The 17,325-nt window shown below is 42.6% G+C and overlaps 1 protein-coding gene across 4 annotated transcripts; it reads right to left on the bottom strand.

The window, feature by feature from the left end:
* Positions 1-549: 549 nt before the first annotated feature.
* Positions 550-17,323, bottom strand: LOC119558363. 4 transcript variants are annotated; one of them, XR_005220185.1, is made up of 7 exons: positions 17,047-17,323; positions 14,921-15,209; positions 11,589-14,215; positions 7,887-8,060; positions 5,710-6,070; positions 3,561-4,265; positions 2,099-2,300 (listed from the first exon to the last, which is right to left on the bottom strand). XR_005220185.1 is itself a non-coding variant. In XM_037871867.1 (6 exons), exons 1-6 carry the CDS (start codon positions 15,198-15,200, stop codon positions 4,046-4,048), a joined length of 3,867 nt encoding a protein of 1,288 aa, XP_037727795.1. In that variant the 5' UTR covers positions 15,201-15,346; the 3' UTR covers positions 3,911-4,045. The 4 variants fall into 4 exon arrangements, 3 of the variants coding, with proteins under 3 accessions (XP_037727796.1, XP_037727797.1, XP_037727795.1); XM_037871867.1 differs by lacking the exons at positions 2,099-2,300; positions 17,047-17,323 and adding an exon at positions 4,502-4,706 and having other exon boundaries at positions 3,911-4,265; positions 14,921-15,346; XM_037871868.1 differs by lacking the exons at positions 2,099-2,300; positions 3,561-4,265; positions 17,047-17,323 and adding an exon at positions 550-1,593 and having other exon boundaries at positions 14,921-15,344.
* Between the last annotated feature and the right edge of the window lie 2 nt (positions 17,324-17,325).

Here is a 17,325-nt window from a genome sequence, read left to right as displayed (position 1 = left end):
TCAGTTTTTGGACTTCTCTTCAAATTTTGTACTTTTTTGAGCTAATCTTCATTTCTGAGGCAAAAACTTTCCGTTTAACTATTAAAAGAAAAATATACTTATATTCACCAATGCACTCGTTATTAATTCGTTATAAGTAATAAAATTGATTTTAGACTTGTATAATGCTTTTACTCCATTGCCCCATTTTTTTTCACATTTTGAATTATAGCAATTTGTTTGTAATTAATAAATAACTTATTATTTTTTAATTTTTTTATACTATTCAAGATTAACTGTGAACTTTGTATACCACATTTTATGGTAGCGATATACAAGTTATAAATTGACCTATTTTTGACAACTATATGATTAATTTAATTCTTCAACTGACCCCCTGAATCAAAACAACCGACTTGATGTTGATGTATATTATATTTATTTACGGAATACAATTGTAAAAAATATTTAATAAGCGCTAATGTATATAATAATTATGAGGCAAATGTTACATTTTCTTTTGCTTTCTTCCGGATGGGGGTTGAGGTCTTAAAAAGATTATAATTTTCGTTTTTTTTTTCGGAAGAAGTGGAAGGGTTGCGGAAAGGGATGATGGGTCACAAAAGCGGACCGTTTAGATCCATTAAGTTAATACTTCGGCGGACTTGACCGCTCGCTTCGTAGATTAAGATTTAAGTTACCTTCGGGATGCAGTCGGAAATACGTTGATTTGTTGTTGTTGTATATTTACTATCAAAATGCCGTAAATGGAATACACAATACAAATACAATTAAAGCAGCAAAGTTGTTCATTCAGTGCCGTAGATACATTACAGTAATATAATTATTAATTTATCGAAAAAAAAAACATATTTATTTATATATATATAAAGAAGACAGACACACACGCTTGCTGTTGTACACATACACATCGGATCTCTAGGCCTACAAACTTACAAATAATATCTATTTATATACGTATCTTTATGGGTCTCTTGCCATACTTGGTTTATGTTGCCTTGCTTTTTGCATTACGTTTTTTTTGTTTTGTGTCTAACCGAAATTGATATTTCACCTAAGCGCACGCTTTTCAATTAGGGGAATGGTTTTTTGGGGGGGGGGCGGGATGTTTTGGAAGGTTTGGAAACCGGTAGAAAAGGAGCTCCTTGCTCCGGCTTTTGGCTGACTGGATGACTGGTGGCAGGACGACTTAATACAGCAGATCCGTCTTCTGTGTACCCTCGCTGTACACAACACTCCCGCCCGGCGTCGCCGTCGGATGGTAATCATCCTCGTCCACAGCTGAGCCTTTCGTGGAGGCACCTGCTCCATTTTCAGCTCCCGCTCCCGCTACCGCTGCCGCTGCGTCCGATGCCAAGTCCTCCTCTTTGATCAGTCCCTCGCCGATGCCCACGATGCTGCCATTCCCATTGAACATTAACCGGCTGCCCGCAGCTCCGGCCGGACTGCTCCCGTTGCTGCTGGGACTGTGGCTGCCATTGCTGCTCCCGCTGCTGCTGCTCTCGGGCAGGGCGTACCGGGTGACTCCCAGCTGGAAGAGGTTGTCCATCGGCGAGCCCTTCATGGGCGTGTAGAAGCCCAGAGCCTTGGAGCCTGCAAGGATGCGGATACAAATATTAGAGGTGTGCTTTTAAAGCGTATTTTAATCCCCTTCGGGATTGTGGGTTAGTACAGTAGTAAAATAGGGTGGCACCGAGTTGGGAAAAATATATATAATATAATCCAGGTGAGGTGGTGGTGGTGGTGGTGATGGTGATCTGGATGGGGGTGATTCTGGGCCAGATCTTGTCAAGCAAATGAAAACGAAATTTGAACCGGAGTTGGATATGGAGATGAGCGATGGAAGTTGAGATGAACTAGGTTTTCTGATGATATGACTAGGATGTGCCAAGTGTTTTGGGTGTAAAGTGTGTGTGTTTGTGTTCTAATCTGGGTTAGTTACCTTAAATAGTAATATGAATTGGCGATTAGTTTTGATTGCCAACGGAGCAGACAGAGCAAGTGCACTGGGTTAGAGGTGTGGCATTTCTGTGTTCGCCCTTTAATCGGTTATTGGGTTATTTGGCATTTTAGATTTTGTTTTTTTCATATATATTTGTTTAATTACTGAAGTTTTCACTTTTTTGCTTGATTGTTTATTTATTGCGGTTCGGGTTCAGCGGCTGCAGTAAATCGGTTATTCAGTTTTCAGTTCGGGTTATTTGCCTTTGCTTGTGTTATCATAGATATATTTGGTTTTGGTATACAATAGATATTATTTCAACGCTTTGCTTATGTAATCTGTTACATTTAAATAATATCTGCAAAAAGAAATTAGTATGAACAAAAAATAGAAATAGAAGTAAACGCAAACGCAAACGCAAACGCAAACAAAACAAAGCGACAGCGGTGAGCTTAACAAAAGGTTGTTGAAATGAAAACCACTGGGGAAAAGAGGGTGTGGGGTGGGGGGGGGGGAGGTTAGCGTAACTAGCTACAATTTCGAATCGCAAATTGCAATTCAATACATGCCCCACAACTGCATACCAAACTAAACTAAACAAAACAAAGCAAACATACATAAAGCACATGGCACATAACAAATGCCAACTCACACGGGTGCAAAAATATACATTTGTATCTAGATACAAACATACGTAACTCAATCAAATGAAAATAGTCATGGTAACTAAGGTTCTACGTTTCGCTTTGGCTTCGTTTACACCGTCACTTGTCGGAATTAGTCACTAATTAATGTTGGATTTTCATTTTATTTGGCTTATTGAAAGCGTCATTTAATATTTTGCCACCCCCTGGGATCCTCAAAATAATAGCAAAGCATTTATAGAACTAAGCGCTATCTAGTCTGAAATTTGACACACCTTTAACACATTACAGAAGGGCCAAGGAATAGCATAAATATATCATATAATAGCATTTTTAAGAAATTTGAGAAATGGAAACTATAGACTTTAGACCATCCTATACATAGGGTTGTGGAAAATAAGTTTAATGGGCTCTTGTTTTACTGAATACAGATGGGATGGCATCAAATTTTCAAACAGCTATCATAGGAACACAGTATTTTGATGGAATTGAGGTTGCTTTCTTTATAAGAACACCCATTCTTCAGGTATTCCTGGCTCGTCGTTTCAAATATTCCAGTTGATCGTTATCCAGAGCTCCGCATAAACGGCCGGCAGTGCATCAGGAAGCATATATAAGGCATCTAGGCATCTATTAATCGATTAATCGTGTGTTTCGAGTGTCCGGTTGCCCCAGTGTTTTTTTTTTTTTTTTTGTGTGTGGTGATTCGTGTGTTCGGGTTTGGTGTTTAACTTGATTTGTGTGTTCCTCGCTTCCGCATTTGAGTTATTATTTGCCTTTGGAGTGAGTCGGATATGCACAGGGTTACACTTTACACTTTACAGTTTACAGTTTAGCGGCCATCAAACCAATATTTTGTATTTTATAATTGTTTTTTGGGAGCGGATTGGGGTCACCAAGAGGTATCCAAGGGATCTGAATGGGTGTTCTTTAGCCTAGTGATAAACATATAGTAAAGCTTGGGCAATGCCTACGTTTCGCTGGCGGTTTCGAGTCGCGTGGAATTGGTGTTCTGGATTTCTGGATATCTGGTGTTGGTATTCCGGGGGTATTGGAGACTAGTGCTTTTTTATTTTGCTGGCTGGCCCATCAGACATAGTAGAGCGTGGTGCCCGGGATTCGTGCCTGGAGCAGGGCCGAGCTGGCATTGGACAAAGCCAGCGACGACGGCAGACTGGGCCGACGACGTCGCTGCTGGAGTTCTGGAGCTGGACTCTCGCCACTGCCCCGACCTCCGGTGCATTCGTTTCTATCATATTTACTCTGCTGCTGATGATGATGATGATGTGGCTGGTGATGCTGCTGCTGCTGCTGCTGCTCCTTGGCCTGCCGTTGATTGCCCATCGTAAAGGAGGCTGCCTTGCGCGGTCTGGCGGCAGCTGGCTGGGATCTGGTTGGTGCATCATCGTGCTGGAGGAAGCAGGCGTACTGCGGCTTCAGCAGCACCGATGGCCTGGCCCTACGCACCACCACCAACGGCTGTGGCTTCGCCGGGAGCTGGGGGCGCCTGGGGGCGATTGTGGGTGATGGTGGTGGTGGTGGTGTCGACTCGGTTTTGGCCACGGTTTCCACTTCTACCGGGATTGCCACTGCTGCTACCGCTGCTGCAGGTTCTGGCTGCTCCTGTTGCTGTTGTGGCGACTGTGGCAAGATAATACCCCTCCCTAAACTTGGGTAATCTGCAAGTATGCATGAGGCGAAATTGAAAGCCTTTCAGCCAGAAAAGACCGAAGCACGAATTGTTTTTTTTTCTATTTGGAACTCGGTCTATGGGTTCGATTTTTGTTTAGTTTTTTAATTTTTTATTAGCTTTTAGTTCGTTGAGAGCTGTGACGTATATATAGCGTATATAGAAGAGCAAGGGGGTTTGGGGATCGGGGCATTGAAGGGGCTGCTAGCTGAAGGCTGCACCCACCTGATGCGCCTGGTCAGCCGGCGAAACTGAGCGCCCAGGACCACACGGAACTTTGGCCAGGGGCAGCAGCCCGAGTGGCCCGAGGTCCTGGCGCTACATTTGGGAACTGAGACGGTTACGGTTACGGAAGTTGAGGCTGGAGCGGAGTTTGGAGCGGGCTCGGAAACTGATACGGAGACAGGGTGATCTGTGGCTCTATCAGCATCTGTAAAGTGCAGAAACCTTGATTGTTATAAACCCGAATTCAGTGAGGGCTGGGGGTCTTGAGTTGGGGCTATAAGATCACCGATTTCAGGGCTGTTTCTGCTTCATAACTTTGGTTTACTATGGTTCTTATGCCATTACAGTCTTATCCTGCGCATGTATTTTGAACTAGATAAACCGAAATAACCGAATAATTGTAGGATCAGTATATTATATTTCATGTTTATAATATTTTCCTGTCGTTTTTGGGGAAACTTGTTTACAATATATACTATAATTCTACCTAGAACTATTGTCAAATACTGTTTTTTATTGGTATATTACCATATATTGGTATTTTAGTTATTCTACATTTATTTTTCATTGATCATTATTTATGAGGAATGTCCTAATTGATAAAATCCATCTTTAGGATACCTTTTGTCATGGATATTTTCATAAAATGAACTATATTGTGCAGTATTTCGTTTCCTTTTGCATCTGATAGATGCTCCCCCGCTTCCTTTTGGCACTCCCCATATATATCCATGGCTAATCAAGTGTCTGGTGTGTGTTTTGGTGCTCGTATTTGCGAACCCCCCAAGGCAATCGAAAGTGTTGAACTCAAAAACAAAGAGATCGCGGCGATGAGTGATGGATGAGTGGGTACATATTAATGATGGTAAACAGAACTCAAGAACACAGCTGATAAATCAAGATTAAGGACAAGGCGAGTGACAGAGACAGAGACGGAGATAGAGGCGCATTCGGGCGGACAGAGAGAGACAGCGACAGAGTGTGAGACAGAGACAGAGAGCGCAGTGAGAGACAGAGACAACAAGCCATTCCATCATTCGCTGCTGCTGCATGCCACATAAAACATACAACATACAACGTACAACAACAATTATAATAATGATAATAATAATAATAATAATAATAATAATAATGATAGTAGTAATGACGACAACACACACGTGATTAAGGCACGCTTGGATGGATGTTGTGGAACCGATATTACTTACCCAACGGTAAATTCCCCAGCATCGGTCCGCCCCCCGCCGCCCCCGCCCTGTGTCCATGTCCAAGTCCAATGCCATGTCCATGTCCATGTCCATGTCCATGTCCCGCCGTCGATGTGGGCAGCTCGATGATCTCGTCGACGGTCACATGATGGTGCTGCTCCTGCAGCCCCAGCTGGTGCATCTGCTCCAGCTCCAGCTGCTGCTGGTGCTGCAGCAGGTGCATCTGCCCCGCCAGCAGCATCTGGTGGTGCTTGCTCACATGGCCGAACGGATCGGCGTACGACGAATCCTCGATGATCATCGATGCCTCGGAGGGGTATTCAAACGTCGACGTCAGCGTGTCGTTGAACTGCACGCGGAACTGTGGGAAGATCGAAGGAAATCTGATCAGTGGTCGCTTCTGGAATTACTTTCACTACGCTGGGCATGAAAAGGAAAGCAGCTGTTGGTTTTTGAAAGATATGCAAAAAAAAAACATTTCCTTTCCATTTTACCCGAGTTAAAAAAAATATTTACTCTTTAAGATGTTAGGTTAATGGAAATATAAGAAACTTTATAAATCAATAATTATTGGATAATAATATTGGTGAGGATCAATATTACTATCCAATAAAGTTTTTCTTTTTGTAAATATGTTTAAAGTAAATCAATCTATTTAAGCTAATACTATAGCTATGTTTTATAAAATTTATAATTTTTAAAAATGTTGGAATAATGGTATAGTATAAATCCATCATTTTATTGGATTGTAATATTGGTTCTTACTCCCAGCGATAAAAAAAACCAGGAAATGTGCTTTTGGTAGATCCTACAAAATGCTTAGATTATAACCATAACAACCCATAATCATAGTTCTATTAATACCCAATGGCCACCATATATTGCTAACATCATTCTTAGAACTTGTGATAGTTTGAACTTTTGTACCCTTACTATATTTATTGGAAATCAAACCACTTAATAACTTTCTTTTCAACAAAAAAAAATTAAGGGCTTGCTGACATTGATGATAACAAAATCGATATGGTATTTAACGCAAACATGGCGCCAATGAAATTATTGATAACTCTTTGGATATCATTTTTTGACTTGGATTACGAAACACAATTTAAGCCCTTAAGAAGTCAAGGAAAATTATTCATATAAAGACCACCCGAAGATGTAAATTGTACAAATGTTACTTTTTCCAGTTTTTTTTTTCGTTTTTGTCAACCCATCAGTCTTAATTTACATAATTTACTTTAAGAGATTCCACACAAATCGTCAAATTTATAGCCAAAAAACAAAATAGTTTCTCTGCTCGCCATAACATTTCAAGGTTGGACGAAAGTGTTGGATCAAAGCTGTGTTATAAATAAATAAAATATTTAACTCATTGATAAACAAAAGACAATGTCGTGTTTTTGGATTCGTTTGTAAATGCATAATGTATGGAGTATATGATAATTCTAGCCATGGCAATGGGATGGTTTTAGCCATGACATTGAAGTAATTGCAAATAAATTGTTCTGAAAGCAACTCCCTTCGGGCGGCACTTACTCATCACTGCCTTATCGATGGCATATCAATGAGTCAAACCCAATGACTGCAGAAATCGTACTCCTTATCGGAGAACAAACCCCAACAGACCGACGCAATTCGATGTGATACGATTGAATTGATTCGGAGAATTTGGAATTTCGGGCTGCGGCTGCTGAGGTTGAAGACAATAGAGATAGTTCCCATATCAGTCACACTGATGGAACGCACCCGAATAAGGGAATAGCTGAATAAATTAGCGCCTGGCGAGCAAAAGGCGACACAAATCCCTCAACTAAGACGAACCTAATGCGAGTTGATTAATAGTCCCTGGACAGGCGACACAGTCGATATATGTTATATAAGGAGGGCAAGAGCATAAATATCACACTACATTCCCCTTATCATCGTTACCCATTGAATGGTCAAACACAATACTCGAATACATTTCCCTCCCCCCTTCCAAGGGGGCAAATAATCTTATCTTATCCTTTTCACACACAAACACATAACCGCCCAACTGGAATTGGAAAAAGAACCAATGCTATCTTTCGGTGGCAATAACAAAACCCCGCACCTGACTCACTTCCGAGTGGTATACTATACATAAATATTGGGATCGGGATTGTGGGTATCCATCCTGTATAACTCATACATACCGAAGAATCTTTGGGTTTCTGGCGTATGCTGGACTTGCCGTCGATCACAATGTTGGCATTTTCGAACTCCACATCGCACGGCGATGGCGGGCACATGGAGTAGTCGTCATAGTCCGTGTCCGTCGACGTCTCCACGGAGAGATCGCCCAGCAACACGAAGCCCGGCTCATTTGGCTAAGGGAATAGAAGGAAAACATAGCAATTAGTATAGGTTTTTGAGTAAAATAAGTACAAGAGGATTCATATACAATATATTAGTGGGGTGATAAGAAATTCCTCTATATAAACAGTATCAAATTAAGCTTAACATACATTAATATGACTTATTTTCCAAAATTAGTCTGTACTCAAGTAGTATTTTCCTTTATCCAGCTAATTAGAAATCATCATCACTGGTCTTTAAAAAAATTATTATTTTTTTGTAATACAATAGATCCAAGAGGCTACATATAGAAGTAATTCCCCAAAATAAAAATTCTCTAATTAAACGATACCAATCTATATAAATAGTTGGCATTGCGCACACAGAAGTTATTGAGTTTAAATTATACTGCCTAATAAAAACATTCATTATCTGCATCGAAAGTGTTTTGTTTGTATTGAAATAAAACTCAGGTCAATGTACATACATAGGCCACTTCAAGAATGTTTTTCCAAGCTATTTAAGATGCTTCCCTGATATTATCGTTTAATAAATGGTAAACAAGCCTTTTTTTTTAGTTTAACTACCTAAGAAGAACTTTAAGAATGTTGTCGGTGATGTATAACTCGTTTTTTCTTTGGATTCAAATGACTGTCTCCTGATAATTTTGAAGGAGGTTCACATTTCCCCTTGGCCCGCAAATCTGTCGAGTTTTCAGGTCACATGTGTTCGAAAAGTGAAATTCATGGAAACTCATTCTTAATCAGCGCTTTGTTATGGGTCATCTGTGACTCACGGCAGGGGTTCCGAGGTCCAGGAGAGTTCCAAGTCCACGGTTCCCGGTTCCAATTTCAGTTCCCAGTTCCCAGTCCCAGTCCCGTTCCATGTCGTATCCCCCCCCACTGAACCCCCCGCTTTTTGGCCCATTTTTTTTTTTTGTGGCACAAATCGACCCCCAGCCATATATACCATATGCTATATGCCATATATAGTATACCCATGCCGCAGATAATAAAGTTCAAAACGAGATAAAAAAGACAAGGCAAAGGCAAAAGCAAACACAGTAAGTAGAAGTGAGCCTCAAAAAAGAATTGACAAAATTGAGTTCAGAGATAGAGAGAGAGAGAGATACGGCAACAGAGAGAAGAGAACGGCACAAAGCACAAACAAAACGGGTTTACCAACGAGAAGAAGGCAAGAGGAAAACTCAACCGAACCGAAAGCTAAAGTCTGAAGCCAAGGGAGAGGTATAGGGTATAAAGTAGTGCCAGTGCTGCCGGCTTTTCCAACCTTAAGATGGTTAAAAGTATTGAAAAATTACTAGATATATATGTTTTAGGAAAAAAAAACGATGATATTCGGTTTTGGAAGTTAAGAATCCCATGTTTCCCATGTAGTACTTTGATTTATCCAACTGATTTGAAATCATTAAAAATCATATTTCAATCTATAGTAACACATCCAGTTTAAATGTTTACTAAATTATAACTAAAATGTCTCTCAAAAACAATTTTAGACTGCTATACTGATTCCAAACTTAACGAATCTAAAATAATAACATATTTACATCTAGTATTTTGATTTATCCAGCTAACTAAAAATCATAATTTAACTGGAATTTTAAAATAATCCCATATTTGTATAATATCTGGGTAAGTTATAATAACCATTGCTCTCAAAACTAATTTTAGACTGATATATTGTTCCCAAAAAAATGATGAATAATGATTCTTTAGCAGTAAGATGATTAACTTAATGAATTTCCCCATATTCCAAATGGATAAAGTCAAAACTTTTGATAATATGAATAATAAGCTCTGTTTTAACCTTTGAAGAAAGGGAATGTCAACCTTGGCTTAAGAAGAAGAAACAGCTGTAAGGGGCAGCCCAAACTTGAGCATCCCATCCCAACAAAACCGGCATCCCGAGGAGCGTCTGCTCCCCAAGAATAAAGTTCCCCACAGACACATAATATCTCATGTGCACAGTGTACACATATCTCGCCGGACTCGGGCTTTTGCTGGCAGCAGGAAGCGCAGAAATATCTTCTCATGTCCACATGCATGCTTCAAAACTGGTTTCCCACTCTTCCGATCTCGAAAACTGCAGCCAAAGAAGAACCCAAAAGAAGAAGGGACCGAAGACCGAAGACTGGAGACCGAAGACAGAAGACTGCCAGAAGATGAGACTTGCATCTGGCTGCGAACAAAGCAGACTTTGGGAAAGAATATGCAGATACGTGTATATATATATATATAGAGAGATTTATGTATATGCATATAGGAGGGGCATCTGCTCATGTCGCACACGATTCGGGGCTATCGATCGCAGAGCTATTCAAGGCGAATTTTAATTGACTCGGAGCAGAAGATCACATCGAACTATTCGCAGCTGTGATGCAAGCTTCGATCTCTATTAGGGGTTTGCCATTTCCTAAAGCAGTAGCAGTAGCACTGCCAGTCGACGATTGAAGATCCCTAATTGATCGGCGATCTGAGTAATGTTTATTAACCGAATGCGCTGTGTAATCTTTGTGAGATACTTATTCATCAACGCAGGTAATAAATTGGTACTTGGGGTTACGCTTACGATCCTGGTAGTTCGATTTCTAATTACAGGAATTATGGGAAACGTTTCGGATGCTATGATTTTCTAAGCCTAACATAAATATATAACGTTTTTAACTTGTTTATCTTGTCTACAATACTTTCTCAGATCGTTTATCTTTTAGAAAGTGACAAAAATCACAGATCGCTTAGGTTATTCTGGTTTTTTGGCAATCTTTCATTTCTTAAGACTGTTTGTTCTTAATTTCTTTATACGTATCAGTCATTGGACAGCTAGAAATGACTTATTTCCTTAAATAATTGAACAAAAGATAACCCGTAATAGAGTCAAAACATTGGATCAAGGAGCCCTAATACGTAAATCCCTGACCCATATTCCCAATAATGATGAAACATCTAGTGTTCCCTTATCAAACGTTAGACATTCAGTCATTCATCATGCAAAATTAGCGCTATTTAACGACGTATTTGGACTTGTGACTAATTCCCAGTACGGGGAAGCCAAGATGCACGTTTTCTCGGAAGAAAGAAAGAGTATCCAAGTGGCGCTTTTTCACTGGCCCACCAGATTCTCTCCGCAGTTCCTCAGTTCCGTTCTCGCCCTGCCTCGTTGAACTTTCGAAATGCGCATGATCGCTGTTCTCTGTGTGCTTTGTTTCATATTTGTTTATATGGCATGGCTGCCGTATGACACAAAAAATAATAATAAAAAAAAATAAAAAAAAAGAACGCGAGAAAGAAACGGAAAATAAACCATAACAACAAAGATATTGGGGACGAACTCAAGAAACCAAATTACTATCGGGGGAAAATAATAACTCATGGGGTAATTGTTAAGCATGAATAATCCGCAAGGCTGTGGGCCGATAAGACCGCCGAATGTGACTCTCTTCCGGGGAAGATTTTGTAAAAATAAATGAAAGCGGGGAAAGGGTGGAGGATTGGAAGCCCCAGAACATGGTACCCAGTACCCAGTACCCATTCCCCACTCACCTTTGGCAGCTCCCGCTTGCGCCTGTAAATCACAACGTCGCTTTCGATATAGTCGGGCACTTCCTTGGTGCTCTTGGAGAAGTTGAACACCATCGAGGTGTTCTCCGTGGAATGATGGCTGGAACTGGGCCCCGATCCGCCGCCGCCTGCTCCACCACCGGCTGCCTGGCTCTGGTGGTTCCTTAGCTTGCGCAGTGTCCACAATGGCGAGGCGCTGGCGTCCGTTTCGCTGCTGGCCGCATCCTTAGTGTTTATCACGGTGTCGAGACTAGTGGTGGGCGACGATCCCGATCCAGAACCCGTTCCGGTTCCGGATCCCGCACCACCGGCTTCTGTGGCCGTCGACTTCTTCATCTCATTGATGCGATTCTTTTCGATCTCGCGACTCGTCAGTGGCGTGCTCCCAGCTCCCTGGCTATTGAATAGCGGCCGGATAACACCAATCTGTTTGGTCACCGCTGGTCCGCTGGAATCGTTGATATTGTTATTGAGCTTCCGTACACTGGTGCTGCTACTCCCGCTGGCTACATGCGCGTTCTCCGTCGTGGCAGCGAATGATCGTTGGGCGCCTCCCGCTGCCGATTCCGTTGGGGGCTTAGGCTTATCGCCTGCCGCCGCGCCCATTTTATCGCGTTGCTCATTGTTGTCGCTGCTGTCGCCGCCGCCGTCGTCGTGATCGTCGTTGTTGGGGCTGTCGTCATCGCCTTCGCCATCGCCATCGCCTTCATCGCGATCGTTTTGCTCAGTCTCGCTTGGCGCCTCGCTCTGCGGTGTAGCCTCCGTGTCCCGAGTCTCCCGTTCCGGCGTCTCTGGCTCCTGCAAATCCATGCGACGCATCAGCACACTCAACGCCGATACGGGCGAGTCGACCTGGCGGGGTATAATATCCGGATGGACATGATGTGGGTTGTTCCTCAGTGGCGTGGAGGACGCGAAACCCATGCCAGTCGTCGGTGGTGGCGGCGTCGATGCCACCGCTGATGATGGCTGCTTCTGATCCTTGATGATCGATTTGTAGCTGGCCACCTTGCTGGCCACTCCGCCAACGCCATTGGAACGATGGGCGGCGCGCGGTCGCCGATTGGCACTCGCCTCGAACATCTTAAGCGTCTGCTTGACCAGATCCGGTGGCGGCCGTTCGGTGTCATCGATGATGGAGGTCAGCCGCTTGGGGGGCGCCGTATCCGTGCCGCTGTGCAGCCTCTCGCGAGCATTGTGGATCTTATCCTCGATGGTGACGCAGGTGGGTGAGGTGACAGGTGAGGGGGCAGTGGCGGCGCCAGTGGCCTTGGTGGCAGGTGGTGAGGGTGTTGCTGCTGCTGCGCCGACTGTGGTGATTCTCTGACTGTTCCACGGCGACTTTTCGCACAGCAGGGCCTCCACGGAGCGGGCCCGCTTCATCACCTCGTTGCCACGCTTAAAGTGACGCGATCGATTACCCGAACCTGATCCTCCATTGGCGGTGACACCTGGCTGGGTTTCGTCCGAAGTCAAGGGCGGGTTGACAGCTGCTGATCCCCCATTGGCACCCAGGCTCACGGGTCGCTGCAGCTGGCTATTGGGTTTCGGCGACGGTTTGGCACCCAGTATGGGTGGCGGTGTGGATTTGGCACGCACCTGGCTGGCCACCTCGGGCTCCTCCACGTCCACCTCGTCGTCATCGCGATCCAGCAATGTGTTCAGGCTGGTGGAGCGCTGGAGGCGCTGTTTGCTGCTCTGCTGGCGGGACTCGCGGAGGGCCAGGCTGAGGTAGCGGCAACGCAACTTGGACACAATACCAGGTCCATAGCTCAGATCCTCGCCGGTGTCCAGGGCGTCTGGAATGGGATTCGGGGATTCTACATCGCCGCCTGTGCCTGGGCCGCTGCCAATTTTGCCCGCTAGGTGTCGGTGCTGGCCATTTTGTTTGGTTGACTTCTTCATCTCTTGCATGGCGACCATTGTCGGTTTTACCGTTACCTTTGTGGGCGACAGTTGCTGCTGCTGCTGCTGCTGTTGTTGCTGCTGCTGAATTATGAACTTGTTGCTCTGCAATTTATCGGAAATACTCTTGGTCTTGCTGCAGCTCTTGTTGTTATCGATGGAATTGGTATTGGAAATGTTAGTAGTGGTGGTGATGGTGGTGGTCTCTTTCGCTGAAGGCTTGCCCTCAGCAACGCTCTGTCCCGGTTTGCATTTCGTTTTCAAGTGATTTTGGTTTGGATTTTGATTTGCTGACGACGACGACGACGATGTTGCTGCTGCTCCAATTGTGCCAGTTTCAACTTCACCACACCGGCCGCTACTCACCATCACCACGACAGCCGGCTGTTCGCGTTCGCGTTCGCGTTCGCCGCTCTCTGTCTCTCTTTCTCTCTCCACGCTCTCGCCTAGAATCTCCCTCTCCATCTCTTTCTCCTGACTTCTTGTGTTGAGTAGTAAACTCGATCGCTGCTTTGGTATTGGTGTTACTGTTACATTTGTTGTTGCTGCCGCATCGGGCGAAAGGGAGACGGCAACAACAGAGTGATGACCTCCAGTGGAATTGGAATTGGTATTGGAAATAGAAGATTTCTCAGACTTTTCCTCTGAACCGATCATATTTCTCTTTTGACTAGTGCTACTGATTGTCGCCGGTTCCGTGGAATCTGAAGGGGCAAAAAAACAGTCGAAAAACAATATGTTACATAGATAAATCATAACTCGTTTTTTTTTTGTTCCCCCAGCCCGCGATCTGACAACTCTACTCTCTGCTATCGATAGCCGACTATCGATAGGCGCGGCGGTCAATTCGAAAGTTTCCCGGTAATTGAAAACGTAACTGTTGGCAAAAACGAATTAAAAACACTTGTTACCATTACTCATGACTGGTTAAAGCCAGCTGAGCAATTGCAGATTGCATAAGTCACAATAAGTCTTTCCAGTACAGTTAAATTATTTATTATATGCATATTAAAAAAGGAAGTTTATTTAATAATTCGTATAGAAAATATAATTTGGCTTTTAAATATAAGTTCTGACACAATATAAAAGAATTTTGTTTGGAACTTGAAAAGCCTTTAATAATTTTTAGGGTTTATGCAAGTCCTGTATAAAAAATCTTAAATGTAACTGACAAGAATCGAGATTTTTTGAATATTTCCCAAATAAATCATCCAGATTATAGAACATATACGAAATACAATCCCTCTATCTTTATGAACATATTTTGTATTATTAAAAAAAAAGATGGTTGAACATACTAATAAGAAATTAATATGTAATAGTAAACTTTTCAACAAACACTTGTCGTTTAAATTCCTCCAATATGCATTTCAAGTGAAAGTATTCCAGCTTGTCTAACCACCACTCACCTGCAATTGCACCTGGAGCGGTGGTGGCTTCCACAGCCAAAGCCCCACAACTGCCATCGGTGGGCGAGGCGATGGACGCCGCCTGGGTGCGGGCCACATTCGTTTTCCGGCGCTGGATGAGGTCCTTCTTCCACTGCGGCATGTCCGGCAGGAAACCGGAAGTGGGCGACATCTCAGCTGCAGCTCCGGACCCAGATCCTGCAGGTCCAGCTCCTCCAGAGGCCGATCCTGCTGGCACATCCGTGAGTAAATGCAACGACGGCCGCTTCTGTGACTCCATTATCCCCGTCTGCAAGAGGCATTATTCGGGGCATTAGTGGATGGTATCAGCTGTATCCGTATCCGTATCGGTATAATGGTGTCCCCTATATAGAAGCTCTACATCTCGACCCAAAGACCAAGTCTGGCGGACTGACTGGCCCGAAGCTGGTGCCAATTGCAAGTGCCCGCTGCCCAAGCTCCTCTACATGGCAAAGAGGTGGGCATTGCCGACCCAAAAGTTTGGCCAACCATGGCAATCATAGCCCACTACAGAAACTACCTCAAGATTTCCTATTTATTTGCCCAGCTTTTCAGAAGATTTAAGGGATAGATATAAAACCCTCTTCAATTGTAGAAACTTCTTCTAAATATAAAAAATCAGGTTTGTATAATTCTAGATTGGTTAGAAGAAGCAATAACTAAAAACTATCCACCTTTGACAGTTCTAAATGTTTTAGAAATATAGGAAACCATCTTGTTTTAAATTGAATCATAAAAGTGAGCCTATTTTTAATATGTTTTTAAATATTTCAATGTTCCTAACATAAAAACAAAAAGATTATGAAAGTATATATAAATATACATTTTTGAAGAATATTGCAAAGCAGCAATTATTTTGTGTTTAATAAAAAATAAAAAAAATCAAATTTTGGAGCTGACGATGCGATTTGCCAATATCACAGACATTTTAGTTTAGTATAATAACATTTTTAAACAAATTGTCATACATGTTTTTAAAACTCATAACAAAACGTTTGTAATCAGCTGTAATTAGCAGAAATGAAAGTTATTTATATATTGAGGGTTGAATAATTTATTAATTATAATTAAGAGGAAAAACAACACATTTTTTAAGCAGTTTTAAAAGGATAAGAGTGGAAAAAATAGATTGAGATCGAATAATATTAAAAATGAAGTGTTAATTTTAAAAAATAGCAGTTTTATTTTTGATATTTTAAAATCTTTGGAAAAAATAACTTTTCAGTGGAAAACCCAGATTGTCTGGATGTTAGGTGATCCAAAATTCGTGGTGACGACGGCACTTAGAGTTTTATTTTTCTTAATTGGATTAACTGTTGTTTTTACAGCCCGACAGCCAAACAAAACGCAAAACAAAGGTAAGAAGCGAAGAAACCCCAATATTTTTCCAGCATAAATATGCTAAACTGCCATAATGAGCGGAAAATGCGATAAAACCGAATCGCAAGGCACTGCAGTGAAAATGGAAAAGAAATGCGGGGAAACTGAAACTAAAACCAAGACCGAGCGAACGATTCTTCTTATTGTTTCGCTGAAATTTATTGCATGGCTAGATTATTTTTATTATTGGAATTGTTTCTGTTTCTGCAGCTTTGCATTTTGCATAGCGCGATAAAGAAATTATTATTTTTAATTTCCCATATCACGGCTGCAAGTGTGTGTGTATGCATCGACACGACTCCGACTGGAAAGGTGTGAGTCTCTGTGTGCGTGTGTGTGTGTGCAGGGTGGGTGAAAAAGGGGAGAGCGATAAAAAGGGGCTGCAAAATGCAGACGAAGCATAGAATAAACAACCGACGACGCGCTATCGATTTTTACGGCAAGCTGGAAGCAGATCTCCCCGATACAGACAGAATGCAAAAAGTAAACGAAAATCGACGCCAGGCCAAAAATAAAGAATTGCCAATCTAACTCAAGGGAAAATGGAAAGAAACGAACGGTAGATAAGAGCCGGGTTTTGTTTATTTACACAGGAACGGCACCAACACGCAGGCAAGAGCGCACACACATAAGTATGCCCACCACATATACACACTGTGCCGTTAGTTGTTGGCGTTTTTGTTTTTCTCACGTTTTCGCGATATCTTCAATTGATTGATCCTTACTTTTGAGATGCTGGTGCTTAACAAAAATCGGTGGTTGGTTTCGTTTTCAATTTTCCAATATCCGTTTATCCGTGCCTTTTCCCCCGCTTTTTGGACACTTTTCTTTTCCGTTTCTTTTCAGCTCGACGCGCAGGCCGAATTTGTGGCTCTCCTCGCTCCGCGCACTTTCCAAACTTTCCCGACTGCAACTGCACTCGAACTTGGGGGCGTGGGTGCACTCGCTGCGCCTCAAAAGTGCATCTTTTGCAGCCGAATCAGCGGAAAAATCTGCATTAAGTT

Source organism: Drosophila subpulchrella, chromosome X, assembly GCF_014743375.2.
Source record: "Drosophila subpulchrella strain 33 F10 #4 breed RU33 chromosome X, RU_Dsub_v1.1 Primary Assembly, whole genome shotgun sequence".
NCBI classification, from domain to species: Eukaryota; Metazoa; Arthropoda; class Insecta; order Diptera; family Drosophilidae; genus Drosophila; species Drosophila subpulchrella.
The sequence above is the reverse complement of the archived record's forward strand: the minus strand, read 5'-3'. Positions and strand labels throughout refer to the sequence as shown.

Bases quoted from the DNA above. Each gene is read 5' to 3' on its own strand.
- LOC119558363 (XM_037871867.1), bottom strand. From the start codon at position 15,200: ATGGAGTCACAGAAGCGGCCGTCGTTGCATTTACTCACGGATGTGCCA. The intron at 14,216-14,920 runs GTGAGTGGTGGT...TTGCCCCTTCAG, and splicing joins CGCTCCAGGTGCAATTGCAG to ATTCCACGGAACCGGCGACA. The intron at 8,061-11,588 runs GTGAGTGGGGAA...CTATTCCCTTAG, and splicing joins GCAAGCGGGAGCTGCCAAAG to CCAAATGAGCCGGGCTTCGT.